We start from the raw sequence: 21,700 nt of genomic DNA on the forward strand, positions 1-21,700 counted from the left end.
TTCATAGGGAGTGGGAATCATCAACAACATTGGAGCTTAAATGTCACAATCAGATTTATGCTTTCGGAAAGGTCACCAATAGTATAAACACATGGTTGTTGAGAGGGAATAGAATGTTGAATCAGCAAGATGAGTAAGAAGGCTATATGCTAGTCTAGGCGGGTTGTGATTGCCTGCAGTTAGCATTTGTAGTGGAGATGAGAAAGAGGGGATGAATTGTAGATTTAGGTAGGCACGAGAATCACTGTTCTCAGGTTTAGGGTGGATTATGAAAGACAGAGAGAATTCTAGGCTAGCTCCCAGGTGTGGAGTTGGGACAGCTAGTAGGTGGCTGTGCCCTGCACTTGCGTAGGGGATAAAGGAGAAAACAGATTTCGGTGACAAGAAGATTATAGGTTCAATTTTAGACATAATAAAGCACCTGTGGGCCAATCAAGTGACAGATCCAGGGGGAAAATCTGGGCTATAGATGAAGTATCCAAGAGATAGATATGGGATGCAGTGGTATTAGGTTGGTAGTTAAAGCTGTGGCTATGAATGAAGTAGTGAGGGGTACCTGGGCAAGCTGAGACTTCAGACTAGTTTTGCAGCTAGTTATCTGAGATAACTACTGGAGAGGAAGGAAGGAGACTTTTAAAAAGGGGCTAGGATAGACATAAAAGGTTGTGGAAATTATTTAAGTAAATATAACATCCATTTATTGTTTCTTGTTGGTTTATGGGACCTGGACAGTACTGACATAAACATTCGCTTTACTGGTCAGGTTTACTTCATCCACAGAGAAACTTGTTCTGGTAAAAACAGAGGGATAAGGAGGGGAAAAGAAACATGGAATATACGTTATTTCCCTTCGTGAAGTTCAAATTTCCCATCTTTTTTCATTAACCTCTAAAGGCCCTCTGATATTTTATTTGACTTTAATATGTTTTATATAAAATATCTAAAACACTCATTGTAGCTGACAAAACAACATTTTGTCAATTCATGAATTGTGGTTTTATTTGATCTTCTATTAACTAGAGTATTCAGGTGAATATTTTATCTTGATTCTGGCTACAAATAAAGGAAACTACATTGGATCTTCACAAGTTTTATGTTTCAGATCAGGGAACCATAGCTGCCAAATATATTATCATTGCTCACAGCTCTTACCTAAGCAAAAGGTTTTGCTTAGGAAGTCAGTCTTAGCATAATACGGTTTAGAGAGAGGCAGTTTGCAGTTTTGCTTGCTCTCCAGCTACACATTTAGCAAGAAAGCATTTTATAAATGTGGCATATGGTTATCCGTATATGATCAGTTTTTTTCTATAAGCATGACACTTGTTTTCAATGGCTTACTTGTTTCAGGGCTTTTTGTTTGTTTGTTTTTTGCTATAGAAATCTATAGACCCTTTCAATCAGTTCCCTAATTTTAATTGACCAAACAGCGGATACCACATTTTTACTAAAGGAAAGGTAAAGACAAAACTGCAGTGGACACTAGTGTTTTGCCTCTGCTGAGTCCATTCTCTTTCCCCTCTCTTCCCTATTGGCAGAGCCCTGCCCCTTCCCTGCGAGGCAGCGGACTTCAGGGCTCGCGGGTCCTGCTTTGGCCTGCAGGTGACGGGGTCCATTCTTCCCATCAGGGATTAGTTTAGGAAGTGGCCTGAGACCCCATTCTCATCTGTGAGGGGAAGTCTGCTTGGGACTTCAGAGAACAGTTTTTTGCTGATACATAGAGATTTGTAGGAAAGAAAATGTCATTTTTTAAGTTGGAAATTGTTGGGTATACCTGTGTGACTGGACTTAGCTGCCACCGTGGTGAATCTTGATGATCCTGTTAAACCATGGAATTAACCAACCGTAGAGCCACTCTATCTCAGATTATAGAGATGGCGTTGTGCTTTAACCATTTGAATCAAGACTTTTTTGTTACCTGCAGCTGAGTGTATCCTAACACATACACATTTCAGACATGAAATAAGAACTGTATTAATAGAAAATAGATCCAGGACTTTGGTTTTATGAATATTTAAGCCAAAGTTCTGACAGTTATCAAATGTTGTTAGAAGCAGACGTAAACAGAATGAATACTGACACGGTGTATCAGAAGAATGTCATCCTGGGTCACAGGGGATCATGACAGATCCTGGGACCTGCCAAAACCAATCTGCATTTAACTGCATTTCATTTAGTATACATGAATTTTCTTTTTATTATCTTGGGGATTCACTCTCCCTCTTCTTTAGCCCTTGAGTGTTGTTAGAGGAGAAAAAGGTTTAATAACAATACACTGAGTTATTAAAGCACCTTCTATTTGAAGCCTTTGCATCCTCTACATAGCAGGAAATGTGACTGACATTTGTCTTGTCCAAGGTCAAATAGTGGACCACTTTCAGAACTAAATATGAGGAGACCCCACATAAAGAATAATTAGGACCTGTGAAAAAAACAATAAATTAGGAATTGTAGATCCAAATTTTATGTTTATGTTGTGAAACTACAAATAAAATCTCATTTGGCCCTATTGGCTTTCCCAAAGTATATCTATATTTTTTCCTGTGAAGGATGTTGCTCTCTCTCTGAAAGTCTCGTGCGTTAAGGGACTAAAGTCACTTGAATAAGAAAGCAGCTATGTCAGGTAATACAAACACTGGCCAGGAGATGAGTGTATCCTTTGCTTTTTTCTTTTTTTCTTAAATAGATTTTAATATCCAAATGTTTAATTTGTCCTTGAGCAAGTAACTCTTGTCACTTTTTGTGATTTTTATTGTTAATGCTTGAAAAGGACAGACTGTAAGAAGCAGCCCTGAACAGTGTCTTTCTGGAAGGGGACCGTTACCGGCCTTGGTCCTTGGGTTTCTGCATTGCCTTCCTAAAGCTGCCCCATGCGAACGCGGAGTGAGTGAACGCTCCTGTTCCGCAGGGGCGTGCCTGCAAGTGTCCGCCTCCTCTGCCCTTCGGCCTTGGATTTCCCACCTCCTCTGGCTGTACACCTCCACTCGAGTTAACTTCACCCCAGGAGCTGATGTAATCATCACATCAGCACATACTAAGTGTTTAATACATTGTTCCTTGAATCAAATTGAATTGATAAAATGGTATAATATAAATTCGAGGTGTCCAAAGACACAATGTAACTTGTCAGCCCTTTTTCCAGTCTTGTTTATCAAGAGCTTCCTATTCTCTAAACAGAGACATAGATTCTCTTCCCTAATTTATGTCTCGCCAATTCTGGATTTGTCTTCAACATCAGTTAAGATTGGTCCACCCACAGAAAAGAACTGACGACATAATAAGTGTCGAAGGGGCCTTTGAAACCCGGTGCTCACCAGGGGTGCACCAGCAGAGATTCAGGAATGCCCATTGCAGACTGGTAAAGGACTTCTTTCGGCGCTCTGGCTTCCGCTTGTTCCATCCTTTCTAAATGCACATATGCTGTATATGGTACGTTAGGCTTTTCTCCACATGTTTCATGGGGGGAAACACAAGTCTCTTTCCAACTGCACAATATACTGAATTCAGTATATATACTGAAATTATATAGCATATGGCAATTTCAAATACAAATACCTGTAATTTTCAGTTTTAGAGAAAAGCAACTAAAGCACTGCAAAGAGAAGTAAAAAGTCTTTGTTGAAAATATGACTGAAGTAGGAATAATGGTAAAAAAAGAAAATAGATTCTTGGCTCCCAAACTTCACAGAACAAGATTCTTTTCCCTGGTAATTAAAAAAGGGACTTTAATGGTGAAATTTACAGGTAATTCTTAAAGTTTTCAATTACGATTTTTTTCAGTTTCTTTTCCTTACAGACACTCATAAGAACAGCTTTCAAACATCAGTGTCTGATGGCGCACTCTCAGAACCTTGCCCTTTGATTACAGAGTGGCTATGAAGCTGCTGCAGTATGGCTGAGGGGCGCAGGGGTGTCAGGGGTGGGGGGGCGCTCACTTATTGTGGGTGGTTATTGAGACTTGAAATTTGGTTTTAAAACAACACACTTAAGCAGAATACAGCATTGGGTCTGTCCACCCAGCCTTCTTCAGGTGCAGAATAATTGTCTTTTGGTAACCCTGTGTCAACATAAAAAATTGGGATATAGTCTAAAATATCCCAATTTTCACGAGTTGTGTTTCCATAAATTGCCAAGCACTTCTTGAACTTAATGTGCATTTTCACTGAAACTGTGACATTTCTTGGCATAACAGTTTCCATTAAGTGTGCATCCTGCTGTGTAGTGAAATTTTCCTCAAGTGTCTCTTCTGTGCTTAAAGGCATGTCTCTTGAGGTTTGCTTCCAGAATTTGGAGGGACAGAGCAGTATTTTTCCCCTTCTTTACACCTCATGATTTAAAGTCCTTTTTCCTCCTACTCTTTTGAATATAGAAACATTCTTTTCTTTTCTCTCTCATGTGTTTCCGTAATTGTCAAACTCAGATTTCCTTTAATTAATGAATTAGATAGGGGTCTCAGTAGAGTTCGTAATCTGTACAATTTATACAATCAGATCTTACAAGGAGAACTGTTCTTTATCTTGAGTCAGACTTTTACAGCAACGTTGCTCAGAAATCCAAATATTTATGTATTTAGTGATAGGTAGAAAATAATGCCAACCAATGACATAGAGAATAGAGCTTTTGGTCATAGTTAATGATTTTTTCCCCCACTAAAAACAATAATTAGAGCTGTTATTTCAAAGTACATGGAGAAGAGGCAGCTTTTTAGTTTTATTCCTGCCATATTAACCATTATAATAAAAATTCAAATCGCTGCAGCAGATATAGGCAACTCTCCTAACCATGATTTGTCCATAGCCAGGCCTGTGAGAAAAGACATATTCAAAGGTTATGCTTTTAAATTTATGAACATGATATTATTCCAGATTTTTTTTCTCATTGAAGTTAACCTTACCTTAAAAAAATCTTCTTCACGTTATGGTGGATCTCTATATAGTATTGAAAGGAGTCTGTTAATTCTCTAATAAAATCCCATCAATATCTTTGGGGATTACTTGTGAACGGTGCACGTTGCTATTTTCCTGGAAGACGAAGACTCCAGGGGCCGCTCTGGTACCTCTGTGCTCTAGGCGGAGGCTCTCCGTGGCACCTGGTACCTCTGTGCCCTAGGCGGAGGCTCTCCGTGGCACCTGGTACCTCTGTGCCCTAGGCGGAGGCTCTCCGTGGCACCTGGTACCTCTGTGCCCTAGGCGGAGGCTCTCCGTGGCACCTGGTACCTCTGTGCTCTAGGCGGAGGCTCTCCATGGCATCTCCTTGCATTTTGAAATTAGTTTTTTTGCTACTCCTGAATTTACTTAAACACCGTGTGATTTCATTTAGAAAGGTGCTCTTATCCCTGATCTTTTGCTCAATGGTGGGTCTTGATCGAGCCCAGCTCTAGGAGGGAATATGTCTTTGTGTCCTTTGCTTTACAGTAGGAGTATGTGATTCTAGGAGTATGTTCATAAAGGGATTTGGCACCAAATTTGAGAAACCACATCATTTAAAACATATTGCCATAGAGCTTGGTTAAATAACTATTTTTCTACACATTATTCTGAAATTGTAGTAAGCTGTCTCATAAAGTTTATATATACCTGGTAACACACATAAGTTGTGTTTAATAATACAGAACTCGGGTCAGATGCTCAGAGTTTATGTGACCAGACAAATCGAGTTCAAATCCCATTATTGTTACATGCTCTCTGAGAGATTTTGGCCAAGTTACTTTTCAGAGCTCAAACTTATTTATCTGTAAAATGGGGATAGTAATAGTACCTACCTCCTAAAGCTAAGCGGCGATTAAATGAATGAGTAAATGTAAAAGCCCCTAGCAATTGCCTGGGCACTTACCTCCTGGGCACTGCATTTGGGTGAGAGGCTCTCTTGCTTGGAGGTCACATGTGTCTTATAAATGGTAACTCTGGATGGCAGCCAGCAGAGCAGGAAATGGGAAGGGAGGAAGAAAAATTGCCAGTTGGTTCTGAAACATGGACGTCCATATAGATACAGCATTCAGACAATCTGTTCTAGTCCCTTCCCCTCCCCCCCAGCACTACCTGCTTGGCACAACAAATGAAAACTTTACAATGAATTTGCCTGATTTACAGGTGAAGATATCAAGACTCTGACAAAGAGATCAAAGTTTCATAACTGACAGATTTGAGATTTAAACCCCCGGCTTTCTTATTCTGAAGATTGTATCACTACACCAATATTGGCGATTGAAGAATACCAGGAGTCATTCATTTTCTTTAATGAAGAGTATTTAATGCAAATATTTCTTCCTTTAACAGAAAAAGTAATGCTTAGGATTAAAAAAATGACAATTTTTATTCTTTCAGACTGTGCACTCTTTTTGTTTAGAAGAATATGAAAATAGACAGACTGCATTCAGAACTTTGGAAGTTTTCATTATCCATCGCCTTCCCCTTCCACCTCCTGGTAAATAGGTGTATGTGCCTAGCTAGGAGGTAGATGAGTAAAGGAAGAATTTTGATGGCACGTCTGCCACTAAGAACAGGGATAGCTTGTTCCCTATACAAGAGAACAGATTTAAACAATTATATGAAATCAATGATCTCATGCCATGAAGTTCTAAATATGTTGTATTTTGAAATTAGTTGTTTTGCTACCCCTGAATTTACTTAACCACCTTGTGATTTAAATTAGAAAGATGCTCTTATTCCTGATCTTTTTCTCAGTGATGGGTCTTGATTTGAAGAATTTTCTGGGCTATTGACTTCGTCAATGCTACCATTTCAAAATGTGTAGTATTGATTAATGCTGTAATAGAACAAAGCAGTGGTTCAGAAAGCAGATATTTAAAAGGCATGCCGCAAAGTGTACTGGACAATCCATATTCCCCTTTCTCCCCACGTACCCTGTCGTTTCTACTGGTCGTGGTGTTTGTTAAATAGTTAATGGTGCCTCATACAAGTTGTGTTTTCAGTGTTCTGCAATGTCAGTTTCCCCATTCATAAAATGAACAAAGAAACTAAAATCCTCTGGGGAAAAAGAAAGCTCTTCCTCTTTAAAAGCAGGCAGAAAATGTTGTTTATTCCTTTGAATTTCCCTGTGTAATTACTGTATTTGTCTGTAAGAGGACTCATGGTGGTCTCCTCTTCGTTGCCTTTTCTGTGGGCAGCTCTAGAGATCCACACAGCACACGTGGAGCTGGCCTGAGGCAGCGAGCTCACAGTTTTGTGAGGATTAGTCCAGCGTGTGGGCACTTCTTTCACAGAATGCCAGTCCTGGAGCAGCAGAGCAGTGTGTTGGGCTGGAGGACGGGGAGGTGGAGCCTTTTTGCTCACTGCAGTGAGTTCCCTTCTCCTCTCTCTCCCGGCTGTGCATTGGCTCTGCATGCTCCGTGCACTGCTCCTCGGAGTGGAATAGGCAGGGTGTGCTCACAGACCCGGGTGTGAACTGCATTTTCTATTTGGGGTGCCCGGGGAAAGAGCACCAGGAAGGAAGGACGGCACCAGTGCCATGGGCCAGCTCTGCTGCTTTCCTTTCTCCAGAGATGAGGAAAAAATCAGTAAGTATGATTTGTGCTGTGCAGAATCCTAAGTGCTCGCCTGTTTTGTGTGGCTGTCTTCTAGGGGTAGTTTTGGTTTTTTCTTATGGGGAGGATAGCAGAATAATTAGCTGTGATTTTTGTGTGCTTTTCTTAAGGGGACTGGAGGGTGTATAGTTAATAATTAACTGTAAAAGTACACTAATTCAATAAAGACGCTAGGTTAAATGTAAAAATGCTGGAAACTCTTTTGTGATATTCATCTGTTGGTAATCTTACAGCTTATTTTTATCGCACTGTCTGGAGTCAGAGTTTAGTTTTGAATTTCTTTAAATCACTGCCTACCATTTGATATATGGTAAGAGCCAGGCTTCATTTTGCTTATTTGAAATTGGAATATTTTCAGAACAATGCTCAGTAACAATATATACAGAAGTAAAGCTGGCTCTAAAATGACATATATCATACATTTTCAAATATTTTCATGTTTCCTTTGCTTTGTTCGTGTGTAACTGTAAGACCACTCCAAACAAGTGATGCCGCTTTGCTTCCAGCAAAAACCTCACTGAATATTTTTAAACAAATGTCAGGCAGATTCCACATTTGCGATGGCCCAGAAAACAGAACTTAAAGTGACAACATTTGCATTGATTTTTTTTTTCTCCCTGGCTTATGTGTATTCACTTATGTATTAAGCTTTGTTAAATACAGTACTGGCTTTTTAATTAGTGTGTCAAATAGAACTGGCCTTACACTAGTTGCTCCAGAATATTGAATTTTTACTTTTTCTCAATATGATGTTTATAGTCATACTTACTAATTCTGCACCCACATTTCTGTCCTGTGAGTGCTTTATTTAAGTAAATTTAAATAGGTCTGCAGAATCTTATGATACCTGGGTCAGATACTCCAAGGTCTTGCTTATATTTTCTGCTGCTTGTTCCTTAGGAAACTAACCAGGAATAGGCTTTTTAAAAAATTAATACATATCCTATACCTATTGACTTGGGAAATAAGCCAGTTTTGCAAAAAATCTTCCAGGAATGCTTGGAATAAATTTTGGAAGAATTTGGAGCATTGGATTATTAACAAGAGCTAATAGTTGCACTCTAAATTTTCCTTGTGAAAATTATACTGTACAGTACTTCATGGTCTTGATCTTAAAACCTGAGATGACTTTACAAGAAAATTCTTCATTTTCTAACAGTGAGCATTTGGCAGCCTGAAACTTTTCAGGTGTTTGTCAGAATGATTTATTTCCCGTTCCTGAGGGTTTTGGTTGATTGAGTCCTTCCTTAAGGAATATGTCTCTCTGAAAAACCTTGGTGTGGACAGATGTAGGGATAGTGAGTTCTTTGCTACCATCTCCACCTCCTGTTCCACTGCTCCAGGTTTTCGCTCGGAACATCTGCTTTCCTTCTATTGCTTCCCTGTCTGTAAGCAGTCTTCTTGGCTCTCACTGAAGTCAAGTTTCACCTCAATGAGGAATTTGCCCTTTTCTGTCTTATTGGGGATCACTGGAGGGCAAAGCCTTGTGTTTTACATACAGTGCTTCTTCATATTGGTTGCCAGGAAGTGGTATATACTGCTTTTTGGGTTTGCTTTCTCAAGTTCCAAAATTTTAAAAAGAAAATGAAGACAAGACCCTGTGTCTGAAGTGCACGTGTAGCCCAGAAGTGCAAATCATGGTGAGGAATCAGTGCACGGGCACCGCCTTTCCTCTCACCCTGCCCACTGGCCCCTGGCCCTCCCCGCCCTCTCCCCATCGTCTGTCTTTGACTTTTGTCGTTGCTTCACCATTTTCCTCCTCCTAATCTGCTCCACGCTGCACCCACACACCGCATCCGCTGTTTTCTGGTGCTGTGTTTCATTTCTTCGCTATCGGGTACTTTGAAGAGAAGCTTCTCTGCCAGACACTGCTATGTTGCTGATAATACATGTCTGAAGTACTTAGAAAAGGGACCTGAAAAAAACGTAGCAGAGAATTCATTAGCTAGCATGCCTCAAGGAACATGTAAATTAGCACTAATGGTAGATATCCAGTCCCTAAGTTGTGTTGGTAACATATACAATAATCTGGAGCAGGCATTTGGGAGGGTCTAGCATTTTTCTGATCTTGCTCCTAGATGTACAGTAACCTCCTGGGTCTTATTCATCTTTGTGTCTCCACTTAGGAGCCTCCTTAGTCTGCTCTGAGACACATAGACACATGCTCAGTCAGGACCTGCTAGGGACAGAGCCCAAAAATGCCAATGCCTACACCCTCCTAATTCTGCTGTAAAGAGTGATGGGCCTTCAAACGGTAGAGAATTAAACAAGTTTGTGGTGAAAGTTTACATTGTGAATGTCATTCTCAAAACACAGGCGAGTCCTCTACAATCCTGCAGAGCTACAGAAAGGATACCCCCAGCTGGCCAAGTGGTAAGGATCCAGCACCCTCACGCCCTCCCCACTGCTCTTTCGTTCTGCTTTTGCCCATGGGGGTGGTATATAGAGAGTATTCTCATTTGGTTGATTAATTAATGCTATTATTTTAATCTATTGATAGCAAACAAAATGATTTTTTAAAACCAGCTAGTTGTGCAGGGGTCTGTTTTCATGTTAACTGTGTGCATAGCTAGAAATCTTGATAATAAGGTCAAATATAGTAGAATGCATTGTGGCTTATATTTCAGGTAATGCATCACAAAGCAGTTAGACCCTTTTTGTTTAAATCCAGCAGTTGAATATTTTTCTCAAACTTTACTTTTTGGCCACAAAAAATTGAATATACCAACAATAAGTGCATGTTTCTTGGAAGACTAAGCTCTTTATTGCTACACAGGAACATTAAATATTACTGTATATATTGTAGGATTCACAACTGTTGTAGGTCATCTCCTATGTAGTTCTTGCTGAAGTCTTATATAGCACTTGTTTTTTTAAATCACTTGATTCCCCACAGTGTACTTCTTGAAAGAATTGTCCATAAACAGGAATGTTGCTGCACAGGCTTACTGACCACTGCAGCTTGTCGATCTTACTGAGTTAACCTCCAGAGAAAACGTAACTGAAGAGACATCTCTATAACTAATTAGAAACCATTTTACTCGTTCTTTTCCTGTTGCAGATTTTCCCACTTTGAAGAGCATTGCCTTTATGTAGGATGACATAGGTGACTGTGCAAACACGAACCGCCCCGCCTCGTGGGCCAGGCGGTGTGCAGGCGTGGGAGGCATTCAGGCGTAGGGCCAGGAGTCGCTCCCAGGGATGTTGTAAGGGGGCGGGGGGCAGCGAGGGAGCGGAGGCACTGCCAACCCAGTTACTTCCTAGACCTGGCAGCCTGTGTGGCTGGAAATAAACTGGTATCAGTATGTATTTTAATGTTAATTTTATAGGTACCTATTTTAACAATACATACACATTTTACTTTCATAAGTGAATTATGTTCCAATATAGTCTTTTTGTGTGGGATGTTACCAGGACCATTTATAGCATTCATTTCATAAATGTGAGACAAATCACAAGATAGTTTGTTTGTTTCCTTTTTTTTTTTTTTTTTTTGATGGTTGGTTTCTGATGATTTGGAATTTGATGGTATAACACTAATATATAAATTGAGGTTAGCAGTGTTAATTTCATGTCTGGTAAATACTTAAATTTTTGAACCTTAATTACCACAGTGGTTATTGTTCAGTTATACTCAAAGAAGTCTGTGTTTAGATTTTCCAGTTTTCCAGAAGGCTTCCTGTAGCCTAATACTTTGCTCTTCTCATTTGCACTTAAAGACACTGACTCTGAGGTTATCTTTCATATGTGTGCTCTGTCTCATGACAGATTTCGAGCACCCCGTGTGCAGGACCCATGGCGTGGGCATCCCTTTCATAGCACCAGAACCTAATATAGTGTCTTACCCAGAGGAGGCATGTTCTAAATGCTTGTTAATGAAGACAATGTTACCCATTTCCTGTTGTGAGTATAAGAGAACTTTCAGTATAAATGAGCCCATCAGAGGACAGCATTTAGAATGTTTAATATTGTAATTTGTAAAGAACTTTGGTTACTGAGGTATCAGGAAAACATTTTCACAGGTTCTCACTCAGATGCTGCAGCGTGGGCCCCGGAAAATGTGTGATAGGGAACCTCCCATCAGCAGACGTGCCATTCATTTTCCTTCCTTGTGTGTAGAAAGGTGTTTGTGCGCAGGAGATGCAGCATGGTCCCCGCTCTGCTGCTGCCTGGCAAAAACATAGGTCCACCCGTTGGCACGCAGTGTTTGCTGGGAGTTAGGAGACCTGGGTGACAAACCAGGCGTGCTGTCCCATCCTGTCTGACACTGGGCAAATTGCTAATATCTCTGGTCCTCAGTTGCTCATATTTAAGAAGTGGTGGCTAAACTACTATGATCTTGAAAGTTTATTCATTCCTACTACCCGCCCTCCCACATTGTTCTGTTAAGAGTCTAGGAAATAAATATTATAGATACAGTGGAGTTTTTTCTTCTTTCTATTTCTCCTCCTCCCCCTCCTTCTCCTCCAGGATGGTCTAAAGACCTCCTCTTCTTTTTAATTTATCGAGTGCCTATTGTGTACCAGGTACAATGCCAGGGTCATTTGGAAAACTGTTTATGAAATGCAACTTAGAAAATAAAGGCTTTCTGTTCCATTTAAGAGAGGAAGTGGCTGAAAGCTAGTAGTTTGGGGCAGTTTTCAGTAGTTTGGGGCAGAGGGTCAGCTCCACAGGTGCCTTGGGTCTGGAGCTGACCGGAGCTGGGAGCCAGGCCCTGGGATGTGCTGCCCCCTTTTACAAAAGCAGAGAGGCACAGCGGAGCCAGTGCTGCCGTGGAACTGAGACTGCATTTTGCATCAGATGTGTCTGTAGGTAATATTGTGGGAGCAGCAGTAATGCTGTACGAAATAAAACATTTAACCATGGTCGCTAAAGATTAGATTTTACTCCTTCCTTTATTAAACAATGTCCACCCAAGAGGTTTATGTTTCTAAAATTAGATATAGGAACATTAGAGCAAATGCTCATAGTTACTCTTCTGTCTTACCTCCCTGATTCCTTTTACTTATTCATAGACTATATGGTAATTATATTTCCTTTTGTTGCTGTTCTCAGACCTTAGAGTTTGCCTGGATTCAGTGATCAAACGCTGAGTAGTTTTCACTGAGAGTACGCAGGCTGTAGAATTTTTCCCAGCTCCTGATGTGGTCAGTCACAGGCTGCTGTGAGCTCGGCCCAGATGCCCTGTCAAAGCAATGTGATGTGACCTGTCCTCGTGTCTTATTGCTGAGGACCATGCAAAAAAAGGAGTGGGAAATCATGAGTATAAAGGTTTTGGTTAATATTAAAAAAAAACCCAAAAAACACAAAACATGTTACCCCTTCCTGGGGAATTTGCATTTTAACAATACTAAATTATCCCCTGTGCTCTAAGTATTTGTAGTAAAATGACAAAATAAATTAAGCAGTGGTAATGGCTTAGTCCAAAATAATCTCTGAGGGAGGAATTTCAGGCAGATAGTAAAACTCTTTCAGGGCATCTGATAAATCACTTCCTGTAGATAATTGCCTTCTCTCTAATTAAGTCTGCCCTGCCCAATTTGTAGTCGTCTATGAGCTTTTTTCCATAAACTTTTGATAAAGTGAAGAAACAAAAAAGAGCCCCAAATTCTCAGTGCTGAAAGCAGGGGTGACTCAGTTTGCATTTTTTTTGTTCTAATATTTACTATGTAACTTCTTGAAGCCTCTGTACCCTCATCCTAAATATCTGTTTATTGTGAGAATTAAATGAGCCAGTGTCTATGAAATGCCAGAAACTGGTTGGCATATAATAGGTCTAGTAAATATTATTTCTTTTTAACAAATGAGTGTATTGTATAACCATAGTCACCTTAGAAGTCAGATGAACTATATAGTTTTATTTCCATCATGCTCAGGAAGGAAAAAAGGGAACTTAGAGTTTTGGACCTTGACTTGTTGTGTGGACTTCCAACATTTATTTGTTTAACCCCTTTCCTTTGTGGGACTCCCTCTCCTTCTCCTTGGGGGTTCTGTCTGTCATGATGCCTTGCTTCCCTGCCCTGGAAGAGATACGTGGTCCAAGCAGAGTCCTCTAGGATTTGATAGAGGGTTTGTCTTCCTTTGGGGTTGTGAGTGGAAAGGATGTAAGCAGAAGATTGCTAGTTGGTAGGGGGGGGAGTATGAAGCCAGCACAAAAGGAAGGGGCTGGAAGAGAGAGACAGTCCTGATGATATTTTTGAGCCTCTGATTTCAGCCATGACTAAGACCTTCTCCATTACATGAAGCTTTATTTTATTTTATTTTATTTTATTTTGCTTAAACTTGAGTTAATTTTGTTTTTGTCATCTGCAACCGAAAGATTTCAGATACTATTTTAGAAAAAAATTTCAAATACCGTGTATGTAAGCATAGACCCATTCTGGAACAAATGTATTTCCAAACCTAGTGAAGAAGTAAAAACTCTCTGATTTCTTTTGAACCTTCATGTGCCATTTTAGTGGCAATGAAATTTAGCTCTGAGACCAGTTCTGAAGATAATTCAGTTCACTTCAGCTAATATTGTTGACCACATCACATTTTGAAAAATCTGAGCCAGGTGTTAGGGAAGGTACAATGATGATACATAGTCCCTCTTGTTGGAGGATTACTTTTTAATTTACATGATTAAAAAAAAAGAGATGTATTGGATCCCGGTGTTTATCCTGCCCCAAACAGAAGAAAGCAACGATAAAAGGTCTTGATGTCCTCAGTCTAAGAGGTGACGCCACATCTCTTCCACGCCAGCCAAGTCCAGGGAGAGGGAGTCAGTTACCACCAAGAGCAGAACTCACCTCAAGGTCCAGTCCCAGGCAGCGGTGACAGCTTGATGTGGGCAAATGCAGTTTGTACAACCAACATCTTAGCAAGTCAAGTTTCCTATAAAAAACATTTATAATGTCAAAGTACAGGTTGACAGACCTTGGAACTATTAAAACCAGCCTTTCCGCTGTACAGTGACGTTCTTTGTCCTCAGCAAATAGTCATAGACAGGAATGGAGCTATAGGATGAAAATAAAAAGAATAAATATAGTTTTAACTTAAAGTCTATCCTAACTAAAATATGATGATGTTAATTTTACTAAAGGCTGAGTTGAAGATGTTTGAGAAAATATAATTTTCTGTTTCTACAAACTGCCCCCGAAACTTATAAATATAGTCAAGGACATTTGTAAGCCTAAGATATTTTTACAGAAGAACTATAGTGACAGGGAGAAAGTGATATGAAAACAGAATGCTTAGAGTAGATGGAGAGGGAATTTCACATTCCCAAGAGACACCGGAGCTCGTCAGTGTAACGCTAATGGAAGAGTGAAGAAGGAATGTGACAGAAAAGGGTGGTTCACTTTTTTTTGCACCTGGCTCAGCAGCCTCTCGCCCCACTTCCCCTCAGACTTCGTGGCTAGATAGTTGGTGTTGGTATTTGCCATGTAAATTACATCCAATTTCAATTTGATGTCTTACATCTGACTGTTAGAGCAAAAATAACATTCACACTAAGTATTTAAAATAGTCAGCTAAAGTTAGCTGTGCAGTTCAGCTTTTCCAGAGTTTTGATTTATGTAATGATAGCTAATAAACTGGCGAGCAGATACGATCGGTTAATCTACAACTTCCTATCTTGATCTGTAGCAGCCAGTCCTGTTTAGAATTCTGGCAAGTGGGAGGGTGTCCCGAGGAGGGCGATGAGAATGGTGAGGAGCCTGCACACCGCGTTAGGAGAGGCAGGCTGGTGGACCCTGGCCGCTTGGCTAGGGGAAGAGAAGGCAGATGGATTAGTTGTCTTAAAATAGTTGGAGGATTCTGTAATGTGGAAGGGAAAGAAGAGTTATTCTCTATGGCTCCAAAGAGCAAAAATTAGGATATTGAGTGTTTAACACTTTTTTTTTGGTGATTTTAGAAGCCAAATGGTAAAGATATGTTAAGCCCAGTAGTACTCTAACTACGTTTGCAATAATTCTTGCTTTAAATAATGAAACTACTGAAATGGAATCCTAAAACACAGAAATACTGAAATGGACTCGTAGTCAAAATTTGCATTAATAATTCTCAATACATTGCCTGAAGGCGGATATTTTAAGACAGAGTTTTCAAACTGTTCTAAGTCACAAAACTCTTTCTTTAAATGAAAGACCAAAGTATTTATGAAAAAATATATACTTCTTTGTTATTTCTTATTTCATAATAACTATTATACGACTCTTTTGAATTAGTAACTTCAGGATCAACAACCTTGCCTTAAAATAGAATGTAACATATAACTTCGGGCTGTCGTTTGGAACATTGTTTATCACCTATGCAGCGCAGAAAACATTGATTACTGAACTTGGTAATAACAGTTGGTAGTTGGTATCAATAAGTTCTAGTGATAACGAACAAAGAGGTGTTGCCTATTTTATGAGTATCTTTATAAATAAAATTTTTATGAAAATATTTGTCCAAATTTAAATAATTTAAATTTATTTTAAATTAATTTTCTCCAGTGTGGGTATAACTTTCAGATAAAAATTCATTATGATGCTGTTGTGTACTTGCTACTATATACTGTACATTATACTTAATTTTCAATGTAAAATTAGATTTACAGATTTTTAGGCTTTTTTAAAAACTAAAAATCTATATGTAAAACTATGAAATTTGAACATTAAATTAAAAGGCAAAATAAACAAATTGTTTTATGGACAGCAAGTTCATGAAACACTGCAGTTTTTTTTAAGAAAAATGAGCCTCATAGTTGCTTGTAACTTTATACCCTTTTCTTTTGTCATTCATGTCTTAGTTCACTGTAAAAATAACATGGTGAGGGAAAAACACAGAAATAGTTTGTTTCAGTCAGGAGCCAGCCAAGAAAATAGGAATTACACCAGTTATTTTAACAGAGAGAATTTAACATAGGAAATTAGTTGGCCACATTTTGGTGGAAAGGCAAGACTGAGGAAAAACATAGGTGGTAACATTTCAGTCTGCGGTATCTGGGGGTAAGGCCCCAATGGAGCTGAGACCCAGATCTTTTAGGAGGAGTTGCTGTCTCCCAGGAGGTGCCCCAGGACAAAGCAAGGGGACAAGCTGAAGCTAGGATTATGGCCTCTAAGCACGGTTGCTGGCCAGCTTTGCCGTTACCTCTGAGGAAATGCAGTGAGGGTAATTCCAGAAGTGAGTGAGGAAACAAAGTGGAAACTGGAACCCCTGGCTGCAGGGAGACGAGCTGTAGCTGGGGCAGCACGGACCGGAAGAACGGGCTAACAGCAAAGGGCAAGTGCCGTTTCCCTCTGTGCAGCCGTCGAGTTTTCCTCTGCAGTCCTTTCTTGGAAGAGCCTAACAGGGACCTCGCAGGCAAAGGAGGAATGTGTCTGCTGAGTCCCAGCTTGCTGTATCGTGAGGCTGGAAAAGGCAGGGGTGGGCTTGGAGCTCAGGGACAGCAGGTTAATACTGGCACGCGGGTGCTGGCTGTGTTTTAACAATGTCTTTCTTTTTCTGTTGTTCTAAGGTAAGCATTTAGTTTATGTCAGTTTATGGTCCTTATTTCTTTCGAGACAAAAATACCAACCTCATTAAATAGTGTTGTATAAAATTCCACAAATTTTTATAAACTATGTAGAAAAGTGAATATTTCCAAAGAAATACAAAAAAAAAAAAAAATAGGTAGGCTACAGTAATTCAAACTAATTGTTATTAACATGTTTCTAAAGAAAAGCCTTACCCATATCAATTTAACAAACTTAAAAGGACAAGTTACTTTTAAACTAATTCAGAGTTTATAAAAATACTCTGAAAACTATGTATTCTTTTAAAGTTAAAGCAGGTGTTCTGCAGAAGTTTGTTAAGTCTTGTGATTTTTTTTTTTTTTTTGGTAAATATTTCTTTTTTTAAGTTTTATTTTATTATAACCAAGTTAAGTAATGTTACGTGATATGTGTTATGAAAACATAAGTAGGCAGCGCCTTCAGACCAAGCATGCAGGACACTAGGTCTGGCGGGGAAGGGACATGACCCCTCAGCCTCCAGAACTCCTGGGAGGGGACCCTGAGCAGATGCAGGCTCGGGTTTGTGATTCAGAGAGAAACAGTGCACATGGTGAAGGACGAGACTGGGATCATCTCTTATCCCCTTCTTCTAACCATCGTTCAGTGCCCTGCTTTCCCCCAGAGACTTTGTTTCCCTGGTACCACATAGGTGTGCTTCTTACTGTACCTGCAATTCCTCGGACTGGGAGTGGTTCTTCCATACTTAGAGCTCAAGAACTTGAGAAACAAACATCACTGATGGAAGAAATTAATTTACATTTCTTTACATCAGCATATCATTCAACAAGTTTAAATGCTAGTTTAATTTCTTGTAATAGGAATTCACATATTCAAAGAACTTTAATGAACACTAGCTATCACCAAAGAGAATTTAACAACTATTTGATTTTTGTCTGAATATTTTTTGGAAGCATCTTGTAAATCGATAGTGTTAGGTCATTGAGAAAAGAAAAGTATATGCTAAATTATTTTATTCAGCCATTTCCCCTGAAGCTAAAGCAGTACATTTATGAGTTCACCAAGCTTCAGTTTTTTGAAAATGTGCTTAGTGTCTTTATTCATTTTTATTATATGCCTGGAAGAATGGTTATGGATGACTTTATTTTTCTTTTCTTTTTTATTATATTTTATTGATTATGCTATTACAGTTGTCCCAATTTTTTACCCTTTGCCCCCCTCCACCCAGCATCTCCCATTGCCTCAGGCAAATGCACACCTTTGTTCATGTCCATTGGTCATGTGTATAAAATTCCTTGGCTACTCCATTTCCTATACTGTACTTTACATCCCCATGGCTATTCTGTAACTACATATTTGTACTTCTTAGTTCCCTCACCTCTTCACCCCTCATACCCCCATCCCATCTAGCAACCATCAAAATGCTCTCTGTATCCATGATCTGTCTCTGTTCTTGTTTGCTTAGTTTGTTTTTTTAGATTCAGTTGTTGATAGATTTGTGTTTTTGCCATTTTTATTCATAGATTTGATCTTATTTTTCTTAAATAAGTCCCTTTACCATTTCATATAATAATAGTTTGGTGATGATGAACTCCTTTAGTTTTTTCTTGTCTGGAAAGCTCTTTATCTGCCCTTTGATTCTAAATGATGGTTTTGCTGGGTAGAGCAATCTGGCTGTAGGTCCCCACTTTTCATGACTTTGAATATATCTTGCCAGTCCCTTCTAGCCTGCAAGGTTTCTTTTGAGAAATCAGCTGACAGTCTTATGAAAACTCCCCTTTAGGTAACTAACCTCTCCTGCTGCTTTTAAGATTCTCTCTTTATGTTGAACCATTGGCACTTTTATTACGATGTGTCTTGGAGTGGGCCTCTTTGTATCCCTCTTGTCTGGGACTCTCTGTGCTTCTTGAACTTGCACATATATTTCCTTCACCAAATTAGGGGAGTTATCTTTCATAATTTTTTTCAAATAGGTTTCCAACTTCTTGCTCCTTTTCTCCCTCTTCTGACAATCATATGATGTGAATGTTGGCATGCTTGAAGTTGTCCCAGGGACTCCTTAGCCTATCCTTGTGTTTTTTTATTCTTATTTCTTCTTGCTTTTCTGATTGATTGTTTTTTGTTCCCTTATGTTCCAAATCATTGATTGGATTTTCGGCTTCATCCATTCTACTGTTATTTTCCTATAAATTGTTCTTTATTTCAATTAGTATATCCTTTGTTTCTGCCTGGATGTTTTTTATGGTGTTGAGGTCCTCACTAAGTTCCTTGGACATCCTTATAACCAGTGTTTTGAGCTCTGTATCTCATAGACGGCTATCTCCTTTTTGATTCGTTCTTTTTCTGGAACTTTGATCTGTCCTTTCATTTGGGCCATGTTTCTTTGTCTCCTCATTTTGGCAGACTCTTTGTATTTGTTTCTATGTATTAGGTAGAGCTGCTATGACTCCCAGTCTTGATAGTGTGGCCTACTGTAGTAGGTGTTCTGTAGAGTCTAGTGGCACAGCCTTCCCTATCAACCGAGCTGGGTACTTGAGGTGCACCCTTCATGTGAGCCGAGTTCCTGTCTTCTTGTAGTTGAGCCTTGATTGCTGTTGGCAGGTCAATGGGAGGGATTTACCCAGGCTAGTCAGCTGCAAGGACTGGCTGTGACCACTGACCACCAACCTCCACCACCTGTGGAGGATCAGCTGTTCATGGGGAGGGTGGTGGTGCTTCAGCATGGTCTGTGGCTGTCCACTGGCTGGTCAGGCTCTGTGGTTTCCGAGGTGGTGCAGGCCAAGGTCAACCACCTTTCGCCTTCTTCCTGGGGCCACCCTACATGAACTATAAAGCAATCTGAGATGTTTGCTGTTTGTGCTGTGCTTGGAAATTCCCAGGCGAAGCCAAGCTGTATATCTAGGCTGGCTGCTGCTAGTGCCAGGCCTGGGGCCACTTAGCAAGAGGTATGGGGGCTGGAGGTTTGCTGAGGCCAGCTGTTGCTTGTTTGAGATAATTTCAGAAATTGTGAATCATGAGCCAAGACCAGCCATTCATATGGGAAAAACCACTCTTAACAGCTTGGGTGGTCCTGTAAGTTGCATGGAGTGCACCCTCAGGGGATCTTCAAGGTGAGGCAAACTGTGTTAGCCAGGTTGATGGAGTCTCTGATATGGCACCCACATGCTGGTTCTGTGGCTCTGTAGGGGGATGGTTCAGAAATGGGACAGTGGCCTCTGTCTGCCTTTCTATCTGGGAGAAAGCTGTCCCCCAGCTCTTGCCTTGTTGCCAGACACTTCCATTCCTTCCCATATGCCACTAGTGCCTTTTAACCTGCTACCCCAGTGACAGAGCTCAGAAGGAGTGAGTCTGAGTAAGTCTATGTGTGAGTTCTTTAAGAGAAACTGCTTGGGACTACAAGAGTTTCTTCCACCAACTCACCTGTTGGTTTTTGCAGTCAGAAGTTCTGGAGACTCATCTTCCTGGCATTGGAACCCTGGGCTGGGGGCCTGGTGTGGGGCTGGGACCCCTTGCTCCTGAGGTATCCCTCCCGAATTTTTATCCACCACACGTGGGTGTGGAACCAACCTGTTCTGTGTCTCCATGTCTCTGCCCCTCTTACCAGTCTGGATGGATGTCATTTCTTTCATTCAGTAGATGTTGGACTTCCATTCAACTTGATTTCTGATGGTTTTGAGTGATGGTCGTTATATAATTTAGTTTTAATTTGGATGTGGTTGCACCAGGAGACAGGCTGTGTTTATCTATGCCTCCGTATTCTCTTTTTTAAAAGTTATATTTTATTGTTTATACTATTGCAGTTGTCCCAATTTTTCTCCCTTTCCCTTCCTCTTCCCAGCACCTCCCCCCACTCCCTTAGGCAATTCCCAGACCGTTGTCCATGTCCATGGGTCAGGCATTTAAATTCTTTGTCTAATTCCTTCACCTTCTTTCAACCAGTCTCCTCCCCGGCTGCCTTCTGACAACTGTCTGTTTGTGCCATGTTTCTGTGCCTGTGGTTCTCTTTTGTTTGTTAGCTTATTTTGTTCATTAGATTCCCCTTATAAATGAGATCATATGGTATTTATATTCATGGCCATGGATGACTTTAAATTTTCAGTTTTCTCTTAATGTCATTTTAATGATTAATCATCTTCAAGTTTTGTTTAGCATCACACATTCTTTATTTGATCCATTATTATGGCTTTTATCAAACCCAGTAGACTTGGTCCACAGATTGCTCAGTATTCACAAGGCAAATACGCTGACCAAATAGTCCTGTGCACCTGGATTTTCATGGTCAGACTTTAAAAATTAGGTTTTGGAAGCCATTAAAGAAAACAAACACTGGCACTTCAACCAATTTTATGTCTTGTCTGATTGAATAAATAGAGTGAAATTTCGGTGGTATAAAGTACATTCTTGATGGTTATCCAAGAAGGGGTTCGTTTAGGATTAAGCAGCTGAGTTAGAGAAAGCTGTTTTGAATAATTTTTGAAAGTACAGTTTCTTCCATCCTATGATGTGTAAAGTATTTATGATGCTCTTGATTACACCGTAGTTATATTTTAGTGTCTCTCACTAAGCTTAATGACTGGTTATTTGCATTAAACTTAAAACAAAATGAAGCAAAATCACTGGTTAGTGGCACAACTGAAGTTTTCCTAGAAATAATAGCAATGTTCTGCGACCCAAGCTTACA

General features: G+C 39.9%; 1 protein-coding gene across 7 annotated transcripts in view; it reads left to right on the forward strand.

Moving 5' to 3' along the window:
- AKAP7 (A-kinase anchoring protein 7) overlaps positions 1-21,700 on the forward strand; it is a 108,238-nt gene that overhangs the window by 76,737 nt on the left and 9,801 nt on the right. For 4 of the 7 annotated variants that reach the window (XR_008528775.1, XM_054569963.1, XM_054569964.1 and 1 more), the window contains one exon: positions 9,857-9,913. The exons of 2 other annotated variants lie outside the window; for them this stretch is intronic. Coding sequence is in view for 4 of the 5 variants with exons in the window: in XM_054569963.1 (XP_054425938.1) it covers positions 9,857-9,913 (57 nt within the window). In the remaining variant the exon portion in view is untranslated. Of the gene's footprint in view, positions 1-7,293; positions 7,514-9,856; positions 9,914-21,700 lie in introns of those variants that run through there. One more of the 7 variants, XM_054569969.1, reaches the window with a different exon arrangement.

This window comes from Pteronotus mesoamericanus, unplaced genomic scaffold (genome assembly GCF_021234165.1).
Source record: "Pteronotus mesoamericanus isolate MK-2021 breed Mesoamerican mustached bat unplaced genomic scaffold, CSHL_Meso_final contig_20, whole genome shotgun sequence".
Classification (NCBI taxonomy): Eukaryota; Metazoa; Chordata; class Mammalia; order Chiroptera; family Mormoopidae; genus Pteronotus; species Pteronotus mesoamericanus.